At 45.6% G+C, this 24,683-nt stretch overlaps 2 protein-coding genes across 2 annotated transcripts in view; both read left to right on the forward strand.

Moving 5' to 3' along the window:
• LOC140387052 (IgGFc-binding protein-like) overlaps positions 1-18,408 on the forward strand; it is a 125,669-nt gene extending 107,261 nt beyond the window's left edge. Inside the window, exons 25-34 of the mRNA XM_072470063.1 lie at positions 554-1,124; positions 2,365-2,963; positions 4,409-4,979; positions 6,220-6,818; positions 8,264-8,834; positions 10,075-10,673; positions 12,119-12,689; positions 13,930-14,528; positions 15,974-16,544; positions 17,780-18,408. Coding sequence (XP_072326164.1) covers positions 554-1,124; positions 2,365-2,963; positions 4,409-4,979; positions 6,220-6,818; positions 8,264-8,834; positions 10,075-10,673; positions 12,119-12,689; positions 13,930-14,528; positions 15,974-16,544; positions 17,780-18,408 — 5,880 coding nt within the window. The remainder of the gene's footprint in view (positions 1-553; positions 1,125-2,364; positions 2,964-4,408; positions 4,980-6,219; positions 6,819-8,263; positions 8,835-10,074; positions 10,674-12,118; positions 12,690-13,929; positions 14,529-15,973; positions 16,545-17,779) is intronic.
• A 394-nt stretch (positions 18,409-18,802) lies between these two features.
• LOC140387053 (alpha-tectorin-like) overlaps positions 18,803-24,683 on the forward strand; it is a 37,588-nt gene continuing 31,707 nt past the window's right edge. The window contains exon 1 of the mRNA XM_072470064.1: positions 18,803-18,985. Within this exon, the coding sequence (XP_072326165.1) occupies positions 18,803-18,985 (183 nt within the window). The remainder of the gene's footprint in view (positions 18,986-24,683) is intronic.

A 24,683-nucleotide genomic window follows, 5' to 3' on the forward strand; every position in this document is an offset into this window, starting at 1 on the left:
GGATTTCTAAAGTTCTAAGAGGATTAGGCTAGATGCAACAAGATGTTCCCGATGGTGTGGGAGCCCAGAATGAGGGATCACCATTTTAGGATATGGGGTAGAACATATGGGACTGAGATTAGGAGAAATTGCTTCATCCAGAGAGTGGAGGCCTGTAGAAATTGTCACCAAAGGAAGTAGCTGAAACCAAAACACAGTATGTTTCAAGAAGCAGTTAGATAGAGCACTAGGGACGAAAGGGATCAAGTATATGGGTAGAAAGAGGGCATAAGCTATTGAGTTAGATGTTCCGTCATGAACATAATGAATAGCGAAGAAGGCTTGAAGGATCAAACAGCCTCTTCCTACTGATATATTCTATGTTTCTATGTACAGTTTTTTTGTGTATAAAATCGAGGTAGTGTAGGTGGAGAGATTGATTTCTCGAAAGTCTGACCAGGATAATGGTAGATTTCAGGATGATTGACACAGAAATTTCTCTGCAGGGGATTAATTAGTTGATCTTATATTTCCATATCTGACTCAGTTTCTCATTGTGTCTCCATGTTAACAGGTAAATGCTGAGGCCTTTAATTTACCTGTGAGGTTAGAATCTGGGAAAATTACCCTTTCCCAAAGCGGATCAGCGGCGTTACTGCAGACAGATTTTGGCCTCCGTGTCTCCTATGACTGGAACCATTACGCGGTGGTGTCGGTTCCCGGCATCTACTCCGGCTCTCTGTGTGGACTATGCGGAAACTTCAACGGAGACGGGGTTGATGATTTCCTCTCCCCCAATGGCACCACATTGTCTACAGCCTCGGCATTTGGGAACAGCTGGAAAACAGCAACCTCTGGAGCTTCGTGTGGGGATGATCCCGGCTTGCCCAGCCCCTTGTGCACCGAAGCTGATCGCCGTGTCTACACCTCAGAAAGTTCCTGCGGGGTTTTGACCAACACCCGTGGGCCTTTCCGCCAATGTCACTCGGTGCTGAGCCCAACAACGTACTCTGAAAACTGTGTCTTTGATCTGTGCGCATTGGCCGGAATGCACGAGACACTCTGTCAGGCCATTGAATCTTACGTAGCCGAGTGTCAGAGAAGAGGTGTCTCAATCGAAGATTGGAGAAATGCAACAGGCTGTGGTGAGAAAATGTGTTTGGAAAGATTAACCTAATCAGTGTCACAAGTTTCTACTCAAAGTCCGGGTCACACTGTTCAGCCTGTAACATCCTTAAATGGAGCAGGAGCAGCGGGACCTGGGTGTGTCTGTGCAGAGATTATTGATGGTAGCAGGAAAGGTGGAGAGAGCAGTTGATGAAGCGGATAGTATTCTGGGATTTATTAATAGGGACACAGAGTACAGGAGCAAAGAGGTTATACTGAACCTTTCAAAGACAGCAGTTACACTTTATTAGAATATGTGAACAGTCCTGGGCTCCACACTAAAGGAAGGATGTGAAGACATTGGAGAGAGTTCAGAGGACGTTTACAAGAATGGTTCCAGGGATGAGAAACTTCAGTTATGAGGATAGATTGGAGAGGTTGGGTGTGTCCTCCTTGGCGAAGAGGAGGCTGAGAAAAGGAGATTTGATAAAGATGTTCAAAATCATGAGGGGGCTGGACAGAGTAGACAGGGAGAAACTGTTCCTGCTCGTAAAGGATCCAGATGTAGAAGGAATAGATTTTAAGTGATTTGTCAAATAAATAAATGTGATGTGAGAATAACCTTTTTCACAGGTTGGGGGTCTGGAATGTTCGGCCTCTAAGTGTGGTGGAGGTAGGTTCCATAGAGGCATTAGAGAGGTCATTCGATGATTATTTGAATCGGACACAAAGTACAGGGTACGGGGAAATGTCAGGGGAACGGCACTATGTCAGGATGCTGGTCTGGAGAGTCAGTGTAGACACAATGGGATAATGGTCTACTTCTGCACCGCCAGAATTCTCTGATTCTGTGATTCATGAAATAAATGCAGATATTGATGATGATCGATTTTAAACCCACAGATTAGTACAATTGGGAGTCAATCGTTTGCACTAAATCCATCATTTTGATATAATGACCAATTAGAGCAGACCCATTCTGGGTTTTCAGCAATCTGCTCATTCCAGTCTCTGTTTTGACATAAGTTGTTCACATACAATCAACTGATAATCAGCTGAATACTCATTGAACCAAACCTGTGTAATTAAGATCATTAAACTCACCTCATCAACATTAGTCTCAAGGATTGAGTGAGACGGTGATTGAAGGTCAATCTTGGGGACATGGTGAGCGAGTGATTGCTGCTTTCAAAGACTTTATGGGGAAAGGAATGAGTGAAATGACACGTTTGCCTGTCACTGTTCTTTACTGTAACCCCGTCTGTTTGTGTGTTTCAGAAATCTCCTGCCCGTCGCACAGTCACTATAACAGCTGTAGCTCCGCTTGTCCCGCCAGTTGCGCTGATACAACGGCACATTTACGTTGTGGCCAGCCTTGTATAGAGAGCTGTCAGTGCGATGATGGCTACATCCTGAGCGGCAGTCGGTGCGTGGCTCTGAGTCAGTGTGGCTGCTCATTCCAAGGTCATTATTACAGCAAAGGTGAGAGTGTCATCCTAACGGAAAGCTGCAGTAGGAAATGTACCTGCTGGAACGCCACCATTGGCATGAATTGTGAAGATTTCAGGTGCAGTGTCCATGAAGACTGCCGCCTTGTGGACGGAGTGCGTGGCTGCTATCCCAAAGAACGTGGCACCTGCTCGGCCTCCGGTGACCCCCATTATTTCACTTTTGACAGGAAAGCATTTGATTTCCAAGGAACTTGTAAATACACCTTCAGTAAGTACTGCGGAGCAGCTGGGAATCTCACCATGTTCAATATTGAGGTGGAGAACGACCACCGAGGCTCCAGTGCCGTGTCCTGGACACGTCTAGTTGAGATCCAGGTGTACGGATACCAGATCCAGGTGTCGAGAGGTCAAACTGGCAGAGTTCAGGTAAATAGAAGCAACATCTGTAAATCCTGAGTTTTAGACAATAACAATGAGCTGGAGAACTAAAAGCTGGTCGGACGATATGCAGGTTGAAATAAATGTCCTCGAGGACCTCCTCACCTGAGTGAGAGGCTCCTTGTTCAGGGGCTGCACAGTGCTGTCGCTCTCTGGGTTTGTGAGTTTGATGGCGCTGAGCTAAAGCCTGAATCCTGACAACAACATGATCAGTTCTGGCTGCTGGGGTAGAGTCATGGAGAGAGGCAGATGAGCAAGGTGTGGGCCTCGGGGTGTTAAACATTTGAACCGTGTAGGGCACGGGCCCCGAAACTCTCTTCAGATGGATGTTGCCCGTACCGTGCTCTAATGGGGGCTGATCCCTCTGAAATGTTCCAGCATATCAGTGAATTCCAATGTAATTAGTGATGGTGATGAAAACAGGCGCAGTCAGTGACCCCCATGTCATAAATGAAGGGGAACCTAATGTATCACAATATTTATAAAAACAAGAAACTGTTGAACTTCAGACCTGTTAGTCTGATCTCAATAGCAGGCATGACTCTCCCCCAGAACCAACAACAAAGAATGTGAGAAATGAATACTTTGAACATAATAGTATGATTGCATAGAGTGAACATGGAATTATGATTGAATTTAGATTTTTGAGTATATAACTATCTGTATAGATAATATTAATAGTGAATGCGGGTTAGTTGTCTTTTCTGAAGACTTCCAAAAAGATCACAGAAAAAGTGATAGAAAATAAATGAGATCACGTGGGTTTGGCATAGAGAACTCAATGGAGACTTTCCCGAAGTTCGATGTCCCAATGATCATGGTTATTTGAATGGAAATCACTGGGTGACCTTCATGACAGATGCAATCGGGGCTTTCATAGGGATTTCTAAAGTTCTAAGAGGATTAGGCTAGATGCAACAAGATGTTCCCGATGGTGTGGGAGCCCAGAATGAGGGATCACCATTTTAGGATATGGGGTAGAACATATGGGACTGAGATTAGGAGAAATTGCTTCATCCAGAGAGTGGAGGCCTGTAGAAATTGTCACCAAAGGAAGTAGCTGAAACCAAAACACAGTATGTTTCAAGAAGCAGTTAGATAGAGCACTAGGGACGAAAGGGATCAAGTATATGGGTAGAAAGAGGGCATAAGCTATTGAGTTAGATGTTCCGTCATGAACATAATGAATAGCGAAGAAGGCTTGAAGGATCAAACAGCCTCTTCCTACTGATATATTCTATGTTTCTATGTACAGTTTTTTTGTGTATAAAATCGAGGTAGTGTAGGTGGAGAGATTGATTTCTCGAAAGTCTGACCAGGATAATGGTAGATTTCAGGATGATTGACACAGAAATTTCTCTGCAGGGGATTAATTAGTTGATCTTATCTTTCCATATCTGACTCAGTTTCTCATTGTGTCTCCATGTTAACAGGTAAATTCTGAGGCCTTTAATTTACCTGTGAGGTTAGAATCTGGGAAAATTACCCTTTCCCAAAGCGGATCAGCGGCGTTACTGCAGACAGATTTTGGCCTCCGTGTCTCCTATGACTGGAACCATTACGCGGTGGTGTCGGTTCCCGGCATCTACTCCGGCTCTCTGTGTGGACTATGCGGAAACTTCAACGGAGACGGGGTTGATGATTTCCTCTCCCCCAATGGCACCACATTGTCTACAGCCTCGGCATTTGGGAACAGCTGGAAAACAGCAACCTCTGGAGCTTCGTGTGGGGATGATCCCGGCTTGCCCAGCCCCTTGTGCACCGAAGCTGATCGCCGTGTCTACACCTCAGAAAGTTCCTGCGGGGTTTTGACCAACACCCGTGGGCCTTTCCGCCAATGTCACTCGGTGCTGAGCCCAACAACGTACTCTGAAAACTGTGTCTTTGATCTGTGCGCATTGGCCGGAATGCACGAGACACTCTGTCAGGCCATTGAATCTTACGTAGCCGAGTGTCAGAGAAGAGGTGTCTCAATCGAAGATTGGAGAAATGCAACAGGCTGTGGTGAGAAAATGTGTTTGGAAAGATTAACCTAATCAGTGTCACAAGTTTCTACTCAAAGTCCGGGTCACACTGTTCAGCCTGTAACATCCTTAAATGGAGCAGGAGCAGCGGGACCTGGGTGTGTCTGTGCAGAGATTATTGATGGTAGCAGGAAAGGTGGAGAGAGCAGTTGATGAAGCGGATAGTATTCTGGGATTTATTAATAGGGACACAGAGTACAGGAGCAAAGAGGTTATACTGAACCTTTCAAAGACAGCAGTTACACTTTATTAGAATATGTGAACAGTCCTGGGCTCCACACTAAAGGAAGGATGTGAAGACATTGGAGAGAGTTCAGAGGACGTTTACAAGAATGGTTCCAGGGATGAGAAACTTCAGTTATGAGGATAGATTGGAGAGGTTGGGTGTGTCCTCCTTGGCGAAGAGGAGGCTGAGAAAAGGAGATTTGATAAAGATGTTCAAAATCATGAGGGGGCTGGACAGAGTAGACAGGGAGAAACTGTTCCTGCTCGTAAAGGATCCAGATGTAGAAGGAATAGATTTTAAGTGATTTGTCAAATAAATAAATGTGATGTGAGAATAACCTTTTTCACAGGTTGGGGGTCTGGAATGTTCGGCCTCTAAGTGTGGTGGAGGTAGGTTCCATAGAGGCATTAGAGAGGTCATTCGATGATTATTTGAATCGGACACAAAGTACAGGGTACGGGGAAATGTCAGGGGAACGGCACTATGTCAGGATGCTGGTCTGGAGAGTCAGTGTAGACACAATGGGATAATGGTCTACTTCTGCACCGCCAGAATTCTCTGATTCTGTGATTCATGAAATAAATGCAGATATTGATGATGATCGATTTTAAACCCACAGATTAGTACAATTGGGAGTCAATCGTTTGCACTAAATCCATCATTTTGATATAATGACCAATTAGAGCAGACCCATTCTGGGTTTTCAGCAATCTGCTCATTCCAGTCTCTGTTTTGACATAAGTTGTTCACATACAATCAACTGATAATCAGCTGAATACTCATTGAACCAAACCTGTGTAATTAAGATCATTAAACTCACCTCATCAACATTAGTCTCAAGGATTGAGTGAGACGGTGATTGAAGGTCAATCTTGGGGACATGGTGAGCGAGTGATTGCTGCTTTCAAAGACTTTATGTGGAAAGGAATGAGTGAAATGACACGTTTGCCTGTCACTGTTCTTTACTGTAACCCCGTCTGTTTGTGTGTTTCAGAAATCTCCTGCCCGTCGCACAGTCACTATAACAGCTGTAGCTCCGCTTGTCCCGCCAGTTGCGCTGATACAACGGCACATTTACGTTGTGGCCAGCCTTGTATAGAGAGCTGTCAGTGCGATGATGGCTACATCCTGAGCGGCAGTAGGTGCGTGGCTCTGAGTCAGTGTGGCTGCTCATTCCAAGGTCATTATTACAGCAAAGGTGAGAGTGCCATCCTAACGGAAAGCTGCAGTAGGAAATGTACCTGCTGGAACGCCACCATTGGCATGAATTGTGAAGATTTCAGGTGCAGTGTCCATGAAGACTGCCGCCTTGTGGACGGAGCGCGTGGCTGCTATCCCAAAGAACGTGGCACCTGCTCGGCCTCTGGTGACCCCCATTATTTCACTTTTGACAGGAAAGCATTTGATTTCCAAGGAACTTGTAAATACACCTTCAGTAAGTACTGCGGAGCAGCTGGGAATCTCACCATGTTCAACATTGAGGTGGAGAACGACCACCGAGGCTCCAGTGCCGTGTCCTGGACACGTCTAGTTGAGATCCAGGTGTACGGATACCAGATCCAGGTGTCGAGAGGTCAAACTGGCAGAGTTCAGGTAAATAGAAGCAACATCTGTAAATCCTGAGTTTTAGACAATAACAATGAGCTGGAGAACTAAAAGCTGGTCGGACGATATGCAGGTTGAAATAAATGTCCTCGAGGACCTCCTCACCTGAGTGAGAGGCTCCTTGTTCAGGGGCTGCACAGTGCTGTCGCTCTCTGGGTTTGTGAGTTTGATGGCGCTGAGCTAAAGCCTGAATCCTGACAACAACATGATCAGCTCTGGCTGCTGGGGTAGAGTCATGGAGAGAGGCAGATGAGCAAGGTGTGGGCCTCGGGGTGTTAAACATTTGAACCGTGTAGGGCACGGGCCCCGAAACTCTCTTCAGATGGATGTTGCCCGTACCGTGCTCTAATGGGGGCTGATCCCTCTGAAATGTTCTAGCATATCAGTGAATTCCAATGTAATTAGTGATGGTGATGAACACAGGCGCAGTCAGTGACCCCCATGTCATAAATGAAGGGGAACCTAATGTATCACAATATTTATAAAAACAAGAAACTGTTGAACTTCAGACCTGTTAGTCTGATCTCAATAGCAGGCATGACTCTCCCCCAGAACCAACAACAAAGAATGTGAGAAATGAATACTTTGAACATAATAGTATGATTGCATAGAGTGAACATGGAATTATGATTGAATTTAGATTTTTGAGTATATAACTATCTGTATAGATAATATTAATAGTGAATGCGGGATAGTTGTCTTTTCTGGAGACTTCCAAAAAGATCACAGAAAAAGTGATAGAAAAGAAATGAGATCACGTGGGTTTGGCATAGAGAACTCAATGGAGACTTTCCCGAAGTTCGATGTCCCAATGATCATGGTTATTTGAATGGAAATCACTGGGTGACCTTCATGACAGATGCAATCGGGGCTTTCATAGGGATTTCTAAAGTTCTAAGAGGATTAGGCTAGATGCAACAAGATGTTCCCGATGGTGTGGGAGCCCAGAATGAGGGATCACCATTTTAGGATATGGGGTAGAACATATGGGACTGAGATTAGGAGAAATTGCTTCATCCAGAGAGTGGAGGCCTGTAGAAATTGTCACCAAAGGAAGTAGCTGAAACCAAAACACAGTATGTTTCAAGAAGCAGTTAGATAGAGCACTAGGGACGAAAGGGATCAAGTATATGGGTAGAAAGAGGGCATAAGCTATTGAGTTAGATGTTCCGTCATGAACATAATGAATAGCGAAGAAGGCTTGAAGGATCAAACAGCCTCTTCCTACTGATATATTCTATGTTTCTATGTACAGTTTTTTTGTGTATAAAATCGAGGTAGTGTAGGTGGAGAGATTGATTTCTCGAAAGTCTGACCAGGATAATGGTAGATTTCAGGATGATTGACACAGAAATTTCTCTGCAGGGGATTAATTAGTTGATCTTATCTTTCCATATCTGACTCAGTTTCTCATTGTGTCTCCATGTTAACAGGTAAATTCTGAGGCCTTTAATTTACCTGTGAGGTTAGAATCTGGGAAAATTACCCTTTCCCAAAGCGGATCAGCGGCGTTACTGCAGACAGATTTTGGCCTCCGTGTCTCCTATGACTGGAACCATTACGCCGTGGTGTCGGTTCCCGGCATCTACTCCGGCTCTCTGTGTGGACTATGCGGAAACTTCAACGGAGACGGGGTTGATGATTTCCTCTCCCCCAATGGCACCACATTGTCTACAGCCTCGGCATTTGGGAACAGCTGGAAAACAGCAACCTCTGGAGCTTCGTGTGGGGATGATCCCGGCTTGCCCAGCCCCTTGTGCACCGAAGCTGATCGCCGTGTCTACACCTCAGAAAGTTCCTGCGGGGTTTTGACCAACACCCGTGGGCCTTTCCGCCAATGTCACTCGGTGCTGAGCCCAACAACGTACTCTGAAAACTGTGTCTTTGATCTGTGCGCATTGGCCGGAATGCACGAGACACTCTGTCAGGCCATTGAATCTTACGTAGCCGAGTGTCAGAGAAGAGGTGTCTCAATCGAAGATTGGAGAAATGCAACAGGCTGTGGTGAGAAAATGTGTTTGGAAAGATTAACCTAATCAGTGTCACAAGTTTCTACTCAAAGTCCGGGTCACACTGTTCAGCCTGTAACATCCTTAAATGGAGCAGGAGCAGCGGGACCTGGGTGTGTCTGTGCAGAGATTATTGATGGTAGCAGGAAAGGTGGAGAGAGCAGTTGATGAAGCGGATAGTATTCTGGGATTTATTAATAGGGACACAGAGTACAGGAGCAAAGAGGTTATACTGAACCTTTCAAAGACAGCAGTTACACTTTATTAGAATATGTGAACAGTCCTGGGCTCCACACTAAAGGAAGGATGTGAAGACATTGGAGAGAGTTCAGAGGACGTTTACAAGAATGGTTCCAGGGATGAGAAACTTCAGTTATGAGGATAGATTGGAGAGGTTGGGTGTGTCCTCCTTGGCGAAGAGGAGGCTGAGAAAAGGAGATTTGATAAAGATGTTCAAAATCATGAGGGGGCTGGACAGAGTAGACAGGGAGAAACTGTTCCTGCTCGTAAAGGATCCAGATGTAGAAGGAATAGATTTTAAGTGATTTGTCAAATAAATAAATGTGATGTGAGAATAACCTTTTTCACAGGTTGGGGGTCTGGAATGTTCGGCCTCTAAGTGTGGTGGAGGTAGGTTCCATAGAGGCATTAGAGAGGTCATTCGATGATTATTTGAATCGGACACAAAGTACAGGGTACGGGGAAATGTCAGGGGAACGGCACTATGTCAGGATGCTGGTCTGGAGAGTCAGTGTAGACACAATGGGATAATGGTCTACTTCTGCACCGCCAGAATTCTCTGATTCTGTGATTCATGAAATAAATGCAGATATTGATGATGATCGATTTTAAACCCACAGATTAGTACAATTGGGAGTCAATCGTTTGCACTAAATCCATCATTTTGATATAATGACCAATTAGAGCAGACCCATTCTGGGTTTTCAGCAATCTGCTCATTCCAGTCTCTGTTTTGACATAAGTTGTTCACATACAATCAACTGATAATCAGCTGAATACTCATTGAACCAAACCTGTGTAATTAAGATCATTAAACTCACCTCATCAACATTAGTCTCAAGGATTGAGTGAGACGGTGATTGAAGGTCAATCTTGGGGACATGGTGAGCGAGTGATTGCTGCTTTCAAAGACTTTATGTGGAAAGGAATGAGTGAAATGACACGTTTGCCTGTCACTGTTCTTTACTGTAACCCCGTCTGTTTGTGTGTTTCAGAAATCTCCTGCCCGTCGCACAGTCACTATAACAGCTGTAGCTCCGCTTGTCCCGCCAGTTGCGCTGATACAACGGCACATTTACGTTGTGGCCAGCCTTGTATAGAGAGCTGTCAGTGCGATGATGGCTACATCCTGAGCGGCAGTAGGTGCGTGGCTCTGAGTCAGTGTGGCTGCTCATTCCAAGGTCATTATTACAGCAAAGGTGAGAGTGTCATCCTAACGGAAAGCTGCAGTAGGAAATGTACCTGCTGGAACGCCACCATTGGCATGAATTGTGAAGATTTCAGGTGCAGTGTCCATGAAGACTGCCGCCTTGTGGACGGAGCGCGTGGCTGCTATCCCAAAGAACGTGGCACCTGCTCGGCCTCCGGTGACCCCCATTATTTCACTTTTGACAGGAAAGCATTTGATTTCCAAGGAACTTGTAAATACACCTTCAGTAAGTACTGCGGAGCAGCTGGGAATCTCACCATGTTCAATATTGAGGTGGAGAACGACCACCGAGGCTCCAGTGCCGTGTCCTGGACACGTCTAGTTGAGATCCAGGTGTACGGATACCAGATCCAGGTGTCGAGAGGTCAAACTGGCAGAGTTCAGGTAAATAGAAGCAACATCTGTAAATCCTGAGTTTTAGACAATAACAATGAGCTGGAGAACTAAAAGCTGGTCGGACGATATGCAGGTTGAAATAAATGTCCTCGAGGACCTCCTCACCTGAGTGAGAGGCTCCTTGTTCAGGGGCTGCACAGTGCTGTCGCTCTCTGGGTTTGTGAGTTTGATGGCGCTGAGCTAAAGCCTGAATCCTGACAACAACATGATCAGCTCTGGCTGCTGGGGTAGAGTCATGGAGAGAGGCAGATGAGCAAGGTGTGGGCCTCGGGGTGTTAAACATTTGAACCGTGTAGGGCACGGGCCCTGAAACTCTCTTCAGATGGATGTTGCCCGTACCGTGCTCTAATGGGGGCTGATCCCTCTGAAATGTTCCAGCATATCAGTGAATTCCAATGTAATTAGTGATGGTGATGAACACAGGCGCAGTCAGTGACCCCCATGTCATAAATGAAGGGGAACCTAATGTATCACAATATTTATAAAAACAAGAAACTGTTGAACTTCAGACCTGTTAGTCTGATCTCAATAGCAGGCATGACTCTCCCCCAGAACCAACAACAAAGAATGTGAGAAATGAATACTTTGAACATAATAGTATGATTGCATAGAGTGAACATGGAATTATGATTGAATTTAGATTTTTGAGTATATAACTATCTGTATAGATAATATTAATAGTGAATGCGGGTTAGTTGTCTTTTCTGGAGACTTCCAAAAAGATCACAGAAAAAGTGATAGAAAAGAAATGAGATCACGTGGGTTTGGCATAGAGAACTCAATGGAGACTTTCCCGAAGTTCGATGTCCCAATGATCATGGTTATTTGAATGGAAATCACTGGGTGACCTTCATGACAGATGCAATCGGGGCTTTCATAGGGATTTCTAAAGTTCTAAGAGGATTAGGCTAGATGCAACAAGATGTTCCCGATGGTGTGGGAGCCCAGAATGAGGGATCACCATTTTAGGATATGGGGTAGAACATATGGGACTGAGATTAGGAGAAATTGCTTCATCCAGAGAGTGGAGGCCTGTAGAAATTGTCACCAAAGGAAGTAGCTGAAACCAAAACACAGTATGTTTCAAGAAGCAGTTAGATAGAGCACTAGGGACGAAAGGGATCAAGTATATGGGTAGAAAGAGGGCATAAGCTATTGAGTTAGATGTTCCGTCATGAACATAATGAATAGCGAAGAAGGCTTGAAGGATCAAACAGCCTCTTCCTACTGATATATTCTATGTTTCTATGTACAGTTTTTTTGTGTATAAAATCGAGGTAGTGTAGGTGGAGAGATTGATTTCTCGAAAGTCTGACCAGGATAATGGTAGATTTCAGGATGATTGACACAGAAATTTCTCTGCAGGGGATTAATTAGTTGATCTTATCTTTCCATATCTGACTCAGTTTCTCATTGTGTCTCCATGTTAACAGGTAAATGCTGAGGCCTTTAATTTACCTGTGAGGTTAGAATCTGGGAAAATTACCCTTTCCCAAAGCGGATCAGCGGCGTTACTGCAGACAGATTTTGGCCTCCGTGTCTCCTATGACTGGAACCATTACGCCGTGGTGTCGGTTCCCGGCATCTACTCCGGCTCTCTGTGTGGACTATGCGGAAACTTCAACGGAGACGGGGTTGATGATTTCCTCTCCCCCAATGGCACCACATTGTCTACAGCCTCGGCATTTGGGAACAGCTGGAAAACAGCAACCTCTGGAGCTTCGTGTGGGGATGATCCCGGCTTGCCCAGCCCCTTGTGCACCGAAGCTGATCGCCGTGTCTACACCTCAGAAAGTTCCTGCGGGGTTCTGACCCACACCCGTGGGCCTTTCCGCCAATGTCACTCGGTGCTGAGCCCAACAACGTACTCTGAAAACTGTGTCTTTGATCTGTGCGCATTGGCCGGAATGCACGAGACACTCTGTCAGGCCATTGAATCTTACGTAGCCGAGTGTCAGAGAAGAGGTGTCTCAATCGAAGATTGGAGAAATGCAACAGGCTGTGGTGAGAAAATGTGTTTGGAAAGATTAACCTAATCAGTGTCACAAGTTTCTACTCAAAGTCCGGGTCACACTGTTCAGCCTGTAACATCCTTAAATGGAGCAGGAGCAGCGGGACCTGGGTGTGTCTGTGCAGAGATTATTGATGGTAGCAGGAAAGGTGGAGAGAGCAGTTGATGAAGCGGATAGTATTCTGGGATTTATTAATAGGGACACAGAGTACAGGAGCATAGAGGTTATACTGAACCTTTCAAAGACAGCAGTTACACTTTATTAGAATATGTGAACAGTCCTGGGCTCCACACTAAAGGAAGGATGTGAAGACATTGGAGAGAGTTCAGAGGACGTTTACAAGAATGGTTCCAGGGATGAGAAACTTCAGTTATGAGGATAGATTGGAGAGGTTGGGTGTGTCCTCCTTGGCGAAGAGGAGGCTGAGAAAAGGAGATTTGATAAAGATGTTCAAAATCATGAGGGGGCTGGACAGAGTAGACAGGGAGAAACTGTTCCTGCTCGTAAAGGATCCAGATGTAGAAGGAATAGATTTTAAGTGATTTGTCAAATAAATAAATGTGATGTGAGAATAACCTTTTTCACAGGTTGGGGGTCTGGAATGTTCGGCCTCTAAGTGTGGTGGAGGTAGGTTCCATAGAGGCATTAGAGAGGTCATTCGATGATTATTTGAATCGGACACAAAGTACAGGGTACGGGGAAATGTCAGGGGAACGGCACTATGTCAGGATGCTGGTCTGGAGAGTCAGTGTAGACACAATGGGATAATGGTCTACTTCTGCACCGCCAGAATTCTCTGATTCTGTGATTCATGAAATAAATGCAGATATTGATGATGATCGATTTTAAACCCACAGATTAGTACAATTGGGAGTCAATCGTTTGCACTAAATCCATCATTTTGATATAATGACCAATTAGAGCAGACCCATTCTGGGTTTTCAGCAATCTGCTCATTCCAGTCTCTGTTTTGACATAAGTTGTTCACATACAATCAACTGATAATCAGCTGAATACTCATTGAACCAAACCTGTGTAATTAAGATCATTAAACTCACCTCATCAACATTAGTCTCAAGGATTGAGTGAGACGGTGATTGAAGGTCAATCTTGGGGACATGGTGAGCGAGTGATTGCTGCTTTCAAAGACTTTATGTGGAAAGGAATGAGTGAAATGACACGTTTGCCTGTCACTGTTCTTTACTGTAACCCCGTCTGTTTGTGTGTTTCAGAAATCTCCTGCCCGTCGCACAGTCACTATAACAGCTGTAGCTCCGCTTGTCCCGCCAGTTGCGCTGATACAACGGCACATTTACGTTGTGGCCAGCCTTGTATAGAGAGCTGTCAGTGCGATGATGGCTACATCCTGAGCGGCAGTAGGTGCGTGGCTCTGAGTCAGTGTGGCTGCTCATTCCAAGGTCATTATTACAGCAAAGGTGAGAGTGTCATCCTAACGGAAAGCTGCAGTAGGAAATGTACCTGCTGGAACGCCACCATTGGCATGAATTGTGAAGATTTCAGGTGCAGTGTCCATGAAGACTGCCGCCTTGTGGACGGAGCGCGTGGCTGCTATCCCAAAGAACGTGGCACCTGCTCGGCCTCCGGTGACCCCCATTATTTCACTTTTGACAGGAAAGCATTTGATTTCCAAGGAACTTGTAAATACACCTTCAGTAAGTACTGCGGAGCAGCTGGGAATCTCACCATGTTCAATATTGAGGTGGAGAACGACCACCGAGGCTCCAGTGCCGTGTCCTGGACACGTCTAGTTGAGATCCAGGTGTACGGATACCAGATCCAGGTGTCGAGAGGTCAAACTGGCAGAGTTCAGGTAAATAGAAGCAACATCTGTAAATCCTGAGTTTTAGACAATAACAATGAGCTGGAGAACTAAAAGCTGGTCGGACGATATGCAGGTTGAAATAAATGTCCTCGAGGACCTCCTCACCTGAGTGAGAGGCTCCTTGTTCAGGGGCTGCACAGTGCTGTCGCTCTCTGGGTTTGTGAGTTTGATGGCGCTGAGCTAAAGCCTGAATCCTGACAACAACATGATCAGCTCTGGCTGCTGGGGTAGAGTCATGGAGAGAGGCAGATGAGCAAGGTGTGGGCCTCGGGGTGTTAAACATTTGAACCGTGTAGGGCATGGGCCCCGAAACTCTCTTCAGATGGATGTTGCCCGTACCGTGCTCTAATGGGGGCTGATCCCTCTGAAATGTTCCAGCATATCAGTGAATTCCAATGTAATTAGTGATGGTGATGAACACAGGCGCAGTCAGTGACCCCCATGTCATAAATGAAGGGGAACCTAATGTATCACAATATTTATAAAAACAAGAAACTGTTGAACTTCAGACCTGTTAGTCTGATCTCAATAGCAGGCATGACTCTCCCCCAGAACCAACAACAAAGAATGTGAGAAATGAATACTTTGAACATAATAGTATGATTGCATAGAGTGAACATGGAATTATGATTGAATTTAGATTTTTGAGTATATAACTATCTGTATAGATAATATTAATAGTGAATGCGGGTTAGTTGTCTTTTCTGAAGACTTCCAAAAAGATCACAGAAAAAGTGATAGAAAAGAAATGAGATCACGTGGGTTTGGCATAGAGAACTCAATGGAGACTTTCCCGAAGTTCGATGTCCCAATGATCATGGTTATTTGAATGGAAATCACTGGGTGACCTTCATGACAGATGCAATCGGGGCTTTCATAGGGATTTCTAAAGTTCTAAGAGGATTAGGCTAGATGCAACAAGATGTTCCCGATGGTGTGGGAGCCCAGAATGAGGGATCACCATTTTAGGATATGGGGTAGAACATATGGGACTGAGATTAGGAGAAATTGCTTCATCCAGAGAGTGGAGGCCTGTAGAAATTGTCACCAAAGGAAGTAGCTGAAACCAAAACACAGTATGTTTCAAGAAGCAGTTAGATAGAGCACTAGGGATGAAAGGGATCAAGTATATGGGTAGAAAGAGGGCATAAGCTATTGAGTTAGATGTTCCGTCATGAACATAATGAATAGCGAAGAAGGCTTGAAGGATCAAACAGCCTCTTCCTACTGATATATTCTATGTTTCTATGTACAGTTTTTTTGTGTATAAAATCGAGGTAGTGTAGGTGGAGAGATTGATTTCTCGAAAGTCTGACCAGGATAATGGTAGATTTCAGGATGATTGACACAGAAATTTCTCTGCAGGGGATTAATTAGTTGATCTTATCTTTCCATATCTGACTCCGTTTCTCATTGTGTCTCCATGTTAACAGGTAAATGCTGAGGCCTTTAATTTACCTGTGAGGTTAGAATCTGGGAAAATTACCCTTTCCCAAAGCGGATCAGCGGCGTTACTGCAGACAGATTTTGGCCTCCGTGTCTCTTATGACTGGAACCATTACGCGGTGGTGTCGGTTCCCGGCATCTACTCCGGCTCTCTGTGTGGACTATGCGGAAACTTCAACGGAGACGGGGTTGATGATTTCCTCTCCCCCAATGGCACCACATTGTCTACAGCCTCGGCATTTGGGAACAGCTGGAAAACAGCAACCTCTGGAGCTTCGTGTGGGGATGATCCCGGCTTGCCCAGCCCCTTGTGCACCGAAGCTGATCGCCGTGTCTACACCTCAGAAAGTTCCTGCGGGGTTTTGACCAACACCCGTGGGCCTTTCCGCCAATGTCACTCGGTGCTGAGCCCAACAACGTACTCTGAAAACTGTGTCTTTGATCTGTGCGCATTGGCCGGAATGCACGAGACACTCTGTCAGGCCATTGAATCTTACGTAGCCGAGTGTCAGAGAAGAGGTGTCTCAATCGAAGATTGGAGAAATGCAACAGGCTGTGGTGAGAAAATGTGTTTGGAAAGATTAACCTAATCAGTGTCACAAGTTTCTACTCAAAGTCCGGGTCACACTGTTCAGCCTGTAACATCCTTAAATGGAGCAGGAGCAGCGGGACCTGGGTGTGTCTGTGCAGAGATTATTGATGGTAGCAGGAAAGGTGGAGAGAGCAGTTGATGGAGCGGATAGTATTCTGGGATTTATTAATAGGGACACAGAGCCGGCCAAGGAGGTGATCCTGAACCTTTCAAAGACAGCAGTTACACCTTATTAGAATATTTTGCACAGTTCTGAGCTCCACACTAAAGGAAGGAAGTGAAGACATTGGAGAGAGTTCAGAGGAGGTTTACAAGAATGGTTCCAGAGATGAGAAACTTCAGTTATGAAGATAGATTGGAGAGGTTGGCTGTGTCATCCTTGAAGAAGAGGAGGCTGAGAAAAGGAGATTTGATAGATGTATAAAATCATGCGGGGGCTGGACAGAGTAGACAGGGAGAAGCTGTTCCTGCTCGTAAAGGATCCAGATGTAGAAGGAATAGATTAAGTGATTTGTCAAATAAACAAATGTGATGTGAGAATAATGTTTTTCACAGGTTGGGGTCTGGAATGTTCGGCCTCTTAAGTTTGGTGTAGGTAGGTTCCATAGAGGCATTAGAGAGGCCATTCGATGATTATTTGAATCGACACAAAGTACAGGGTACGGGGAAATGTCAGGGGAACGGCACTATGTCAGGATGCTGGTCTGGAGAGTCAGTGTAGACACAATGGGATAATGGTCTACTTCTGCACCGCCAGAATTCTCTGATTCTGTGATTCATGAATTAAATGCAGAAATTGATAATGATCGGATTTACACCCACAGATTGGAACAGTTGGGAGTCAATCTTTCACAATAAATCCATCATTTTGATATAATGACCAATTAGAGTAGACCCATTCTGGGTTTTCAGCAATCTGCTCAGTCCAGTCTCTGTTTTGATATAATTTGTTCACATACAATGAACTGATAATCAGCTCAATACTCATTGAACCAAACCTGTATAATAACGATGATTAAACTCACCTCATAAACATTAGTCTAAAGGATTGAGTGAGACGGTGGTTGAAGGTCAATCTTGGAGACTAATGGTGAGCGAGTGATTGCTGCTTTCAAAGACTTTATGGGGAAAGAAATGAGTGAAATGACACGTTTGCCTGTCACTGTTCTTTACTGTAACCCCGTGTGTTTGTGTGTTTCAGAAATTGCCTGCCCGATGCACAGTCACTATAACAGCTGTAGCTCCGCTTGTCCCGCCAGTTGCGCCGATACAATGGCACATTTACGTTGTGGCCAGCCTTGTATAGAGAGCTGTCAGTGCGATGATGGCTACATCCTGAGCGGCAGTCGGTGTGTGGCTCTGAGTCAGTGTGGCTGCTCATTCCAAGGTCATTATTACAGCAAAGGTGAGAGTGTCATCCTAACGGAAAGCTGCAGTAGGAAATGTACCTGCTGGAACGCCACCATTGGCATGAATTGTGAAGATTTCAGGTGCAGTGTCCATGAAGACTGCCGCCTTGTGGACGGAGCGCGTGGCTGCTATCCCAAAGAACGTGGCACCTGCTCGGCCTCCGGTGACCCCCATTATTTCACTTTTGACAGGAGAACATTTGATTTCCAAGGAACTTGTAAATACACCTTCAGTAAGTACTGCGGAGCAGCTGGGAATCTCACCATGTTCAACATTGAGGTGGAGAACGATCACCGAGGCTCCAGTGCCGTGTCCTGGACACGTCTAGTTGAGATCCAGGTGTACGGATACCAGATCCAGGTGTCGAGAGGTCAAACTGGCAGAGTTCAGGTAAATAGAAGCAACATCTGTAAATCCTGAGTTTTAGACTATAACAATGAGCTGGTGAACTAAGTTCTGGTTGGACGATATGGAGGTTGAAATAAATGTCCTCGGAGACCTCCACACCTGAGTGAGAGGCTCATAGTTCAGGGATGGCACAGTGCTGATGCTCTCTGGTTTGTGAGTTTGATTGTGCTGAGCTGAAGCCTGATCCTGACTACAACATGATCAGCTCTGGCTGCTGAGGTAGAGTCATGGAGAGAGGCAGATGAGCGAGGTGTGGGCCTTGGGGTGTTAAACATTTGCCCCGTGCAGGGCATGGGCCCTGAAACACTCTTCAGATGGATGTTGCCCGTACCGTGCTCTAATGGGGGATGATTCCTCTGAAATGGTCCAGCATATCAGTGAATTCCACTGTAATTAGTGATGGGTGATGAGCACAGGCTCAGTCAGTGACCCCATGTCACAAATGAAGAGGAACCCAATGTATCCCAATATTTATGAAAAGAAGAAAATGTTGAACATCAGATATGTTAGCCTGACCTCAGTAGCAGGCATGACTCTACCCCAGTATCTACAACAAACAATGTTACAAATGAACACTTTGAACATAATAGTACGATTGGATAGAGTGAACATAGATTTATGATTGAATTGAGGTTTTTTAGTATATAACTAGCTGTATCGATAATGTTAATAGTGTATGCGTGTCAGTTGTATTTTCTGAAGACTTCCAATAAGGTCACACACAAAGTGATAGTAAGGAAATGAGAGCACGTGGGTTTGGCATAGACAACCCAATGGAGACTTTCCCGATGTTCGATGTACCAATTATCATTGTTATTCAAATGGAAATCACTTGGTGACTTTCATGACCGATACAATCGGGGCTTTCATAGAAATTTCTAAAGTTCTCAGAGGACTAGGCTGGATGCAACAAGAAGTTCCCGATGGTGGGGAGTCCAGAACGAGGGATCACCGTTTTAGGATATGGGGGAGAACATATGGGACTGAGATTAGGAGAAATTGCTTCACCCAGAGAGTGGGGGCCTGTGGAAGTTGTCACCAAAGGAAGTAGTTGAAGCCAAAACATAGTATGTTTCAAGAAGCAGTTAGGTAGAGCACGATGGATGAAAGGGATCAAGTATATGGTTGGAAAGCGGGCATAAGCTATTGAGTTAGATGACCTGCCATGAACATAATGAACAGCGAAGAAGGCTTGAAGGATCAAACAGCCTCTTCCTGCTTATATTCTATGTTTCTAAGTACAGTTTCTCTGTGTATAAAATCGAGTTAGTGTAGGTTTGAAGTGATTGATTTGTCTGAAAGTCTGACCAGGCTAATGGTAGATTTCAGAATGATTTACACAGACATTTAACTGCAGGGGATTAATTAGTTTATCTTACATTTCCATATCTCAGTTTATCATTGTGCCTCCATGTTAACTGTTAAATGGAGAGGCCTTTAACTTACCACTGAATTAGAATCTGGGTAAATTACCCTTTCCCAAAGTGGATCAGCGGCGTTACTGCAGACAGAGCTCGGCCTCCGTGTCACCTCGCTTTTCCCCATGTTCAATGTATACCCAGAGAAAAAGCCAAATTCCCTCAGGATCTCCATAATCCTATTGAAACTCCCGACCGGGTCGGAGATATGTAGCAGAAAATCATCTGCGTACAATGAAACAGTGGCTTGACCCCACCCCACTCAATCTCTTTCCAACCCCTCGACGCCCTGAGCGCCATTGCCAACATAATTTTGTGAGGTGTAGGAGTAGAATTAGACCATTTGGCCCATCAAGTCTACTCCACCATTTGATCATGGCTGATCTTATCCTGTCCTTAAATTCCACCAGCTTTGACAAAGGGTCACCTGGACTCGAACCGTTAGTTCTTTTCCCTCCCTACAGATGCTGCCAGACCTGCTGAGTGTCATGATATGCAGACATGCAGATAATGATATACAGACATGCAAATTATGATATACAGACAGGCAGCTAATGAACACAGAGAACAGGACATGACCAATGAGCAGGCAGGGCACTCAGGGGTGGTATCTCACTATAAAAGGCACGAGGCGCTCACACTCTGCCTCTTTCCACTGATGAACATCTACAGAGTGAGTCAGGGTGTATTTACAGTACCACACCTCCAGCATGTGGCTAAGAGCTAGTCTGGTTCAGTCAGACAGAGTAACCACACTTAGGTTAGAACATAGAACATAGAACAATACAGCGCAGTACAGGCCCTTCGGCCCACGATGTTGCACCGAAACAAAAGCCATCTAACCTACACTATGCCATTATCATCCATATGTTTATCCAATAAACTTTTAAATGCCCTCAATGTTGGCGAGTTCACTACTGTAGCAGGTAGGGCATTCCACGGCCTCACTACTCTTTGCGTAAAGAACCTACCTCTGACCTCTGTCCTATATCTATTACCCCTCAGTTTAAAGTTATGTCCCCTCGTGCCAGCCATATCCATGCGCGGGAGAAGGTTCTCACTGTCCACCCTATCCAACCCCCTGATCATTTTGTATGCCTCTATTAAGTCTCCTCTTAACCTTCTTCTCTCCAACGAAAACAACCTCAAGTCCATCAGCCTTTCCTCATAAGATTTTCCCTCCATACCAGGCAACATCCTGGTAAATCTCCTCTGCACCCGCTCCAAAGCCTCCACGTCCTTCCTATAATGCGGTGACCAGAACTGTACGCAATACTCCAAATGCGGCCGTACCAGAGTTCTGTACAGCTGCAACATGACCTCCCGACTCCGGAACTCAATCCCTCTACCAATAAAGGCCAACACTCCATAGGCCTTCTTCACAACCCTATCAACCTGGGTGGCAACTTTCAGGGATCTATGTACATGGACACCTAGATCCCTCTGCTCATCCACACTTTCAAGAACTTTACCATTAGCCAAATATTCCGCATACCTGTTATTCCTTCCAAAGTGAATCACCTCACACTTCTCTACATTAAACTCCATTTGCCACCTCTCAGCCCAGCTCTGCAGCTTATCTATATCCCTCTGTAACCTGCTACATCCTTCCACACTGTCGACAACACCACCGACTTTAGTATCGTCTGCAAATTTACTCACCCACCCTTCTGCGCCTTCCTCTAGGTCATTGATAAAAATGACAAACAGCAACGGCCCCAGAACAGATCCTTGTGGTACTCCACTTGTGACTGTACTCCATTCTGAACATTTCCCATCAACCACCACCCTCTGTCTTCTATCAGCTAGCCAATTTCTGATCCACATCTCTAAATCACCCTCAATCCCCAGCCTCCGTATTTTCTGCAATAGCCTACCGTGGGGAACCTTATCAAACGCTTTGCTGAAATCCATATACACCACATCAACTGCTCTACCCTCATCTACCTGTTCAGTCACCTTCTCAAAGAACTCAATAAGGTTTGTGAGGCATGACCTACCCTTCACAAAGCCATGCTGACTATCCCTGATCATATTATTCCTATCTAGATGATTATAAATCTTGTCTCTTATAATCCCCTCCAAGACTTTACCCACTACAGACGTGAGGCTCACCGGTCTATAGTTGCCGGGGTTGTCTCTGCTCCCCTTTTTGAACAAAGGGACCACATTTGCTGTCCTCCAGTCCTATGGCACTATTCCTGTAGCCAATGATGACATAAAAATCAAAGCCAAAGGTCCAGCAATCTCTTCCCTGGCCTCCCAGAGAATCCTAGGATAAATCCCATCAGGTCCCGGGGACTTATCTATTTTCAGCCTGTCCAGAATTGCCAACACCTCTTCCCTACGTACCTCAATGCCATCTATTCTATTAGCCTGGGGCTCAGCATTCTCCTCCACAACATTATCTTTTTCCTGAGTGAATACTGACGAAAAATATTCATTTAGTATCTCGCCTATCTCTTCAGACTCCACACACAATTTCCCATCCCTGTCCTTGACTGGTCCTACTCTTTCCCTAGTCATTCGCTTATTCCTGACATACCTATAGAAAGCTTTTGGGTTTTCCTTGATCCTTCCTGCCAAATACTTCTCATGTCCCCTCCTTGCTCGTCTTAGCTCTCTCTTTAGATCCTTCCTCGCTACCTTGTAACTATCCATCGCCCCAACCGAAACTTCACACCTCATCTTCACATAGGCCTCCTTCTTCCTCTTAACAAGAGATTCCACTTCCTTGGTAAGCCACGGTTCCCTCACTCGACGCCTTCCTCCCTGCCTGACCGGTACATACTTATCAAGAACACGCAGTAGCTGATCCTTGAACAAGCCCCACTTATCCAGTGTGCCCAACACTTGCAGCCTACTTCTCCACCTTATCCCCCCCAAGTCACGTCTAATGGCATCATAATTGCCCTTCCCCCAGCTATAACTCTTGCCCTGCGGTGTATACTTATCCCTTTCCATCATTAACGTAAACGTCACCGAATTGTGGTCACTGTCCCCAAAGTGCTCTCCTACCTCCAAATCCAACACCTGGCCTGGTTCATTACCCAAAACCAAATCCAACGTGGCCTCGCCTCTTGTTGGCCTGTCAACATATTGTTTCAGGAAACCCTCCTGCACACACTGTACAAAAAACGACCCATCTATTGTACTCGAACTATATCTTTTCCAGTCAATATCTGGAAAGTTAAAGTCACCCATAATAACTACCCTGTTACTTTCGCTCTTATCCAGAATCATCTTCGCCATCCTTTCCTCTACATCCCTAGAACTATTAGGAGGCCTATAAAAAAACTCCCAACAGGGTGACCTCTCCTTTCCTGTTTCTAACTTCAGCCCATACTACCTCGGAAGAAGAGTCCCCATCTAGCATCCTCTCCGCCACCGTAATACTGCTCTTGACTAGCAGCGCCACACCTCCCCCTCTTTTGCCTCCTTCTCTGAGCTTACTAAAACACCTAAACCCCGGAACCTGCAACATCCATTCCTGTCCCTGCTCTATCCATGTCTCCGAAATGGCCACAACATCGAAGTCCCAGGTACCAACCCATGCTGCCAGTTCCCCTACCTTGTTTCGTATACTCCGGGCATTGAAGTAGACACACTTCAAACCACCTACCTGAACACTAGCCCCCTCCTGCGACATCAAATCTGTGCTCCTGACCTCTATACTCTCATTCTCCCTTACCCTAAAACTACAATCCAGGTTCCCATGCCCCTGCTGCATTAGTTTAAACCCCCCCCCAAAGAGCACTAACAAATCTCCCCCCCAGGATATTTGTGCCCCTCAGGTTCAGATGTAGACCATCCTGTCTGTAGAGGTCCCACCTTCCCCAGAAAGAGCCCCAGTTATCCAGAAATCTGAATCCCTCCCGCCTGCACTATCCCTGTAGCCACGTGTTTAATTGCTCTCTCTCCCTATTCCTCATCACACTATCACGTGGCACAGGCAACAACCCAGAGATAACAACTCTGTTTGTTCTAGTTCTGAGCTTCCATCCTAGCTCCCTGAAAGCCTGCCTGACATCCTTGTCCCCTTTCCTACCTATATCGTTAGTGCCAATGTGGACCACGACTTGGGGCTGCTCCCCCTCCCCCCTAAGGACCCGGAAAACACGATCCGAGACATCACGTACCCTTGCACCTGGGAGGCAACATACCAAACGTGAGTCTCTCACGCTCCCACAAAATCTCCTATCTGTGCCCCTGACTATAGATTACTAATGCTCTGCTCCTCTCCCCCCTTCCCTTCTGAGCAACAGGGACAGACTCCGTGCCAGAGGCCCGTACCCCATGGCTTACCCCTGGTAAGTCCCCCCCCCACACAAGTATCCAAAGCGGTATACTTGTTTCTCAGGGGAACGACCGCAGGGGATCCCTGCACTGACTGCTTTTTCCCAGTCCCTCTTACAGTTACCCACCTATCTCCAATCTTTGGTGTAACTAATTCCCTGAAGCTGCTATCTATGACCCCTTCTGCCTCCCGAATGATCCGAAGTTCTTCCAACTCCAGCTCCAGTTCCCTAACTCGGTCTTGGAGGAGCTGGAGATGGCAGCACTTCCTGCAGGTAAAATCAGCAGGGACACTAACTGCACCCCTCACCTCAAACATCCTGCAGGAGGAACATTGCACTCCCTTCCCTGCCATTCCTCTAACTTTCTACCAAGATCTGGCTAACAACTAAATTAAATTTTTTATAAAAAATAATAATAATATAATAAAATATGGTCCTTACCTCAGACCAATGGGTTTTGTTATTAGGTTAGAGGAGGAGGGCGGGTGGGAGACACTACACGTGTAGTGTCTCGGGTTTCCTCTCCACCAGAATTTATTGGTGAGGGTCTTCCCAGACGTCCGCGGGTCGA

Source organism: Scyliorhinus torazame, chromosome 12, assembly GCF_047496885.1.
Source record: "Scyliorhinus torazame isolate Kashiwa2021f chromosome 12, sScyTor2.1, whole genome shotgun sequence".
NCBI lineage: Eukaryota > Metazoa > Chordata > Chondrichthyes > Carcharhiniformes > Scyliorhinidae > Scyliorhinus > Scyliorhinus torazame.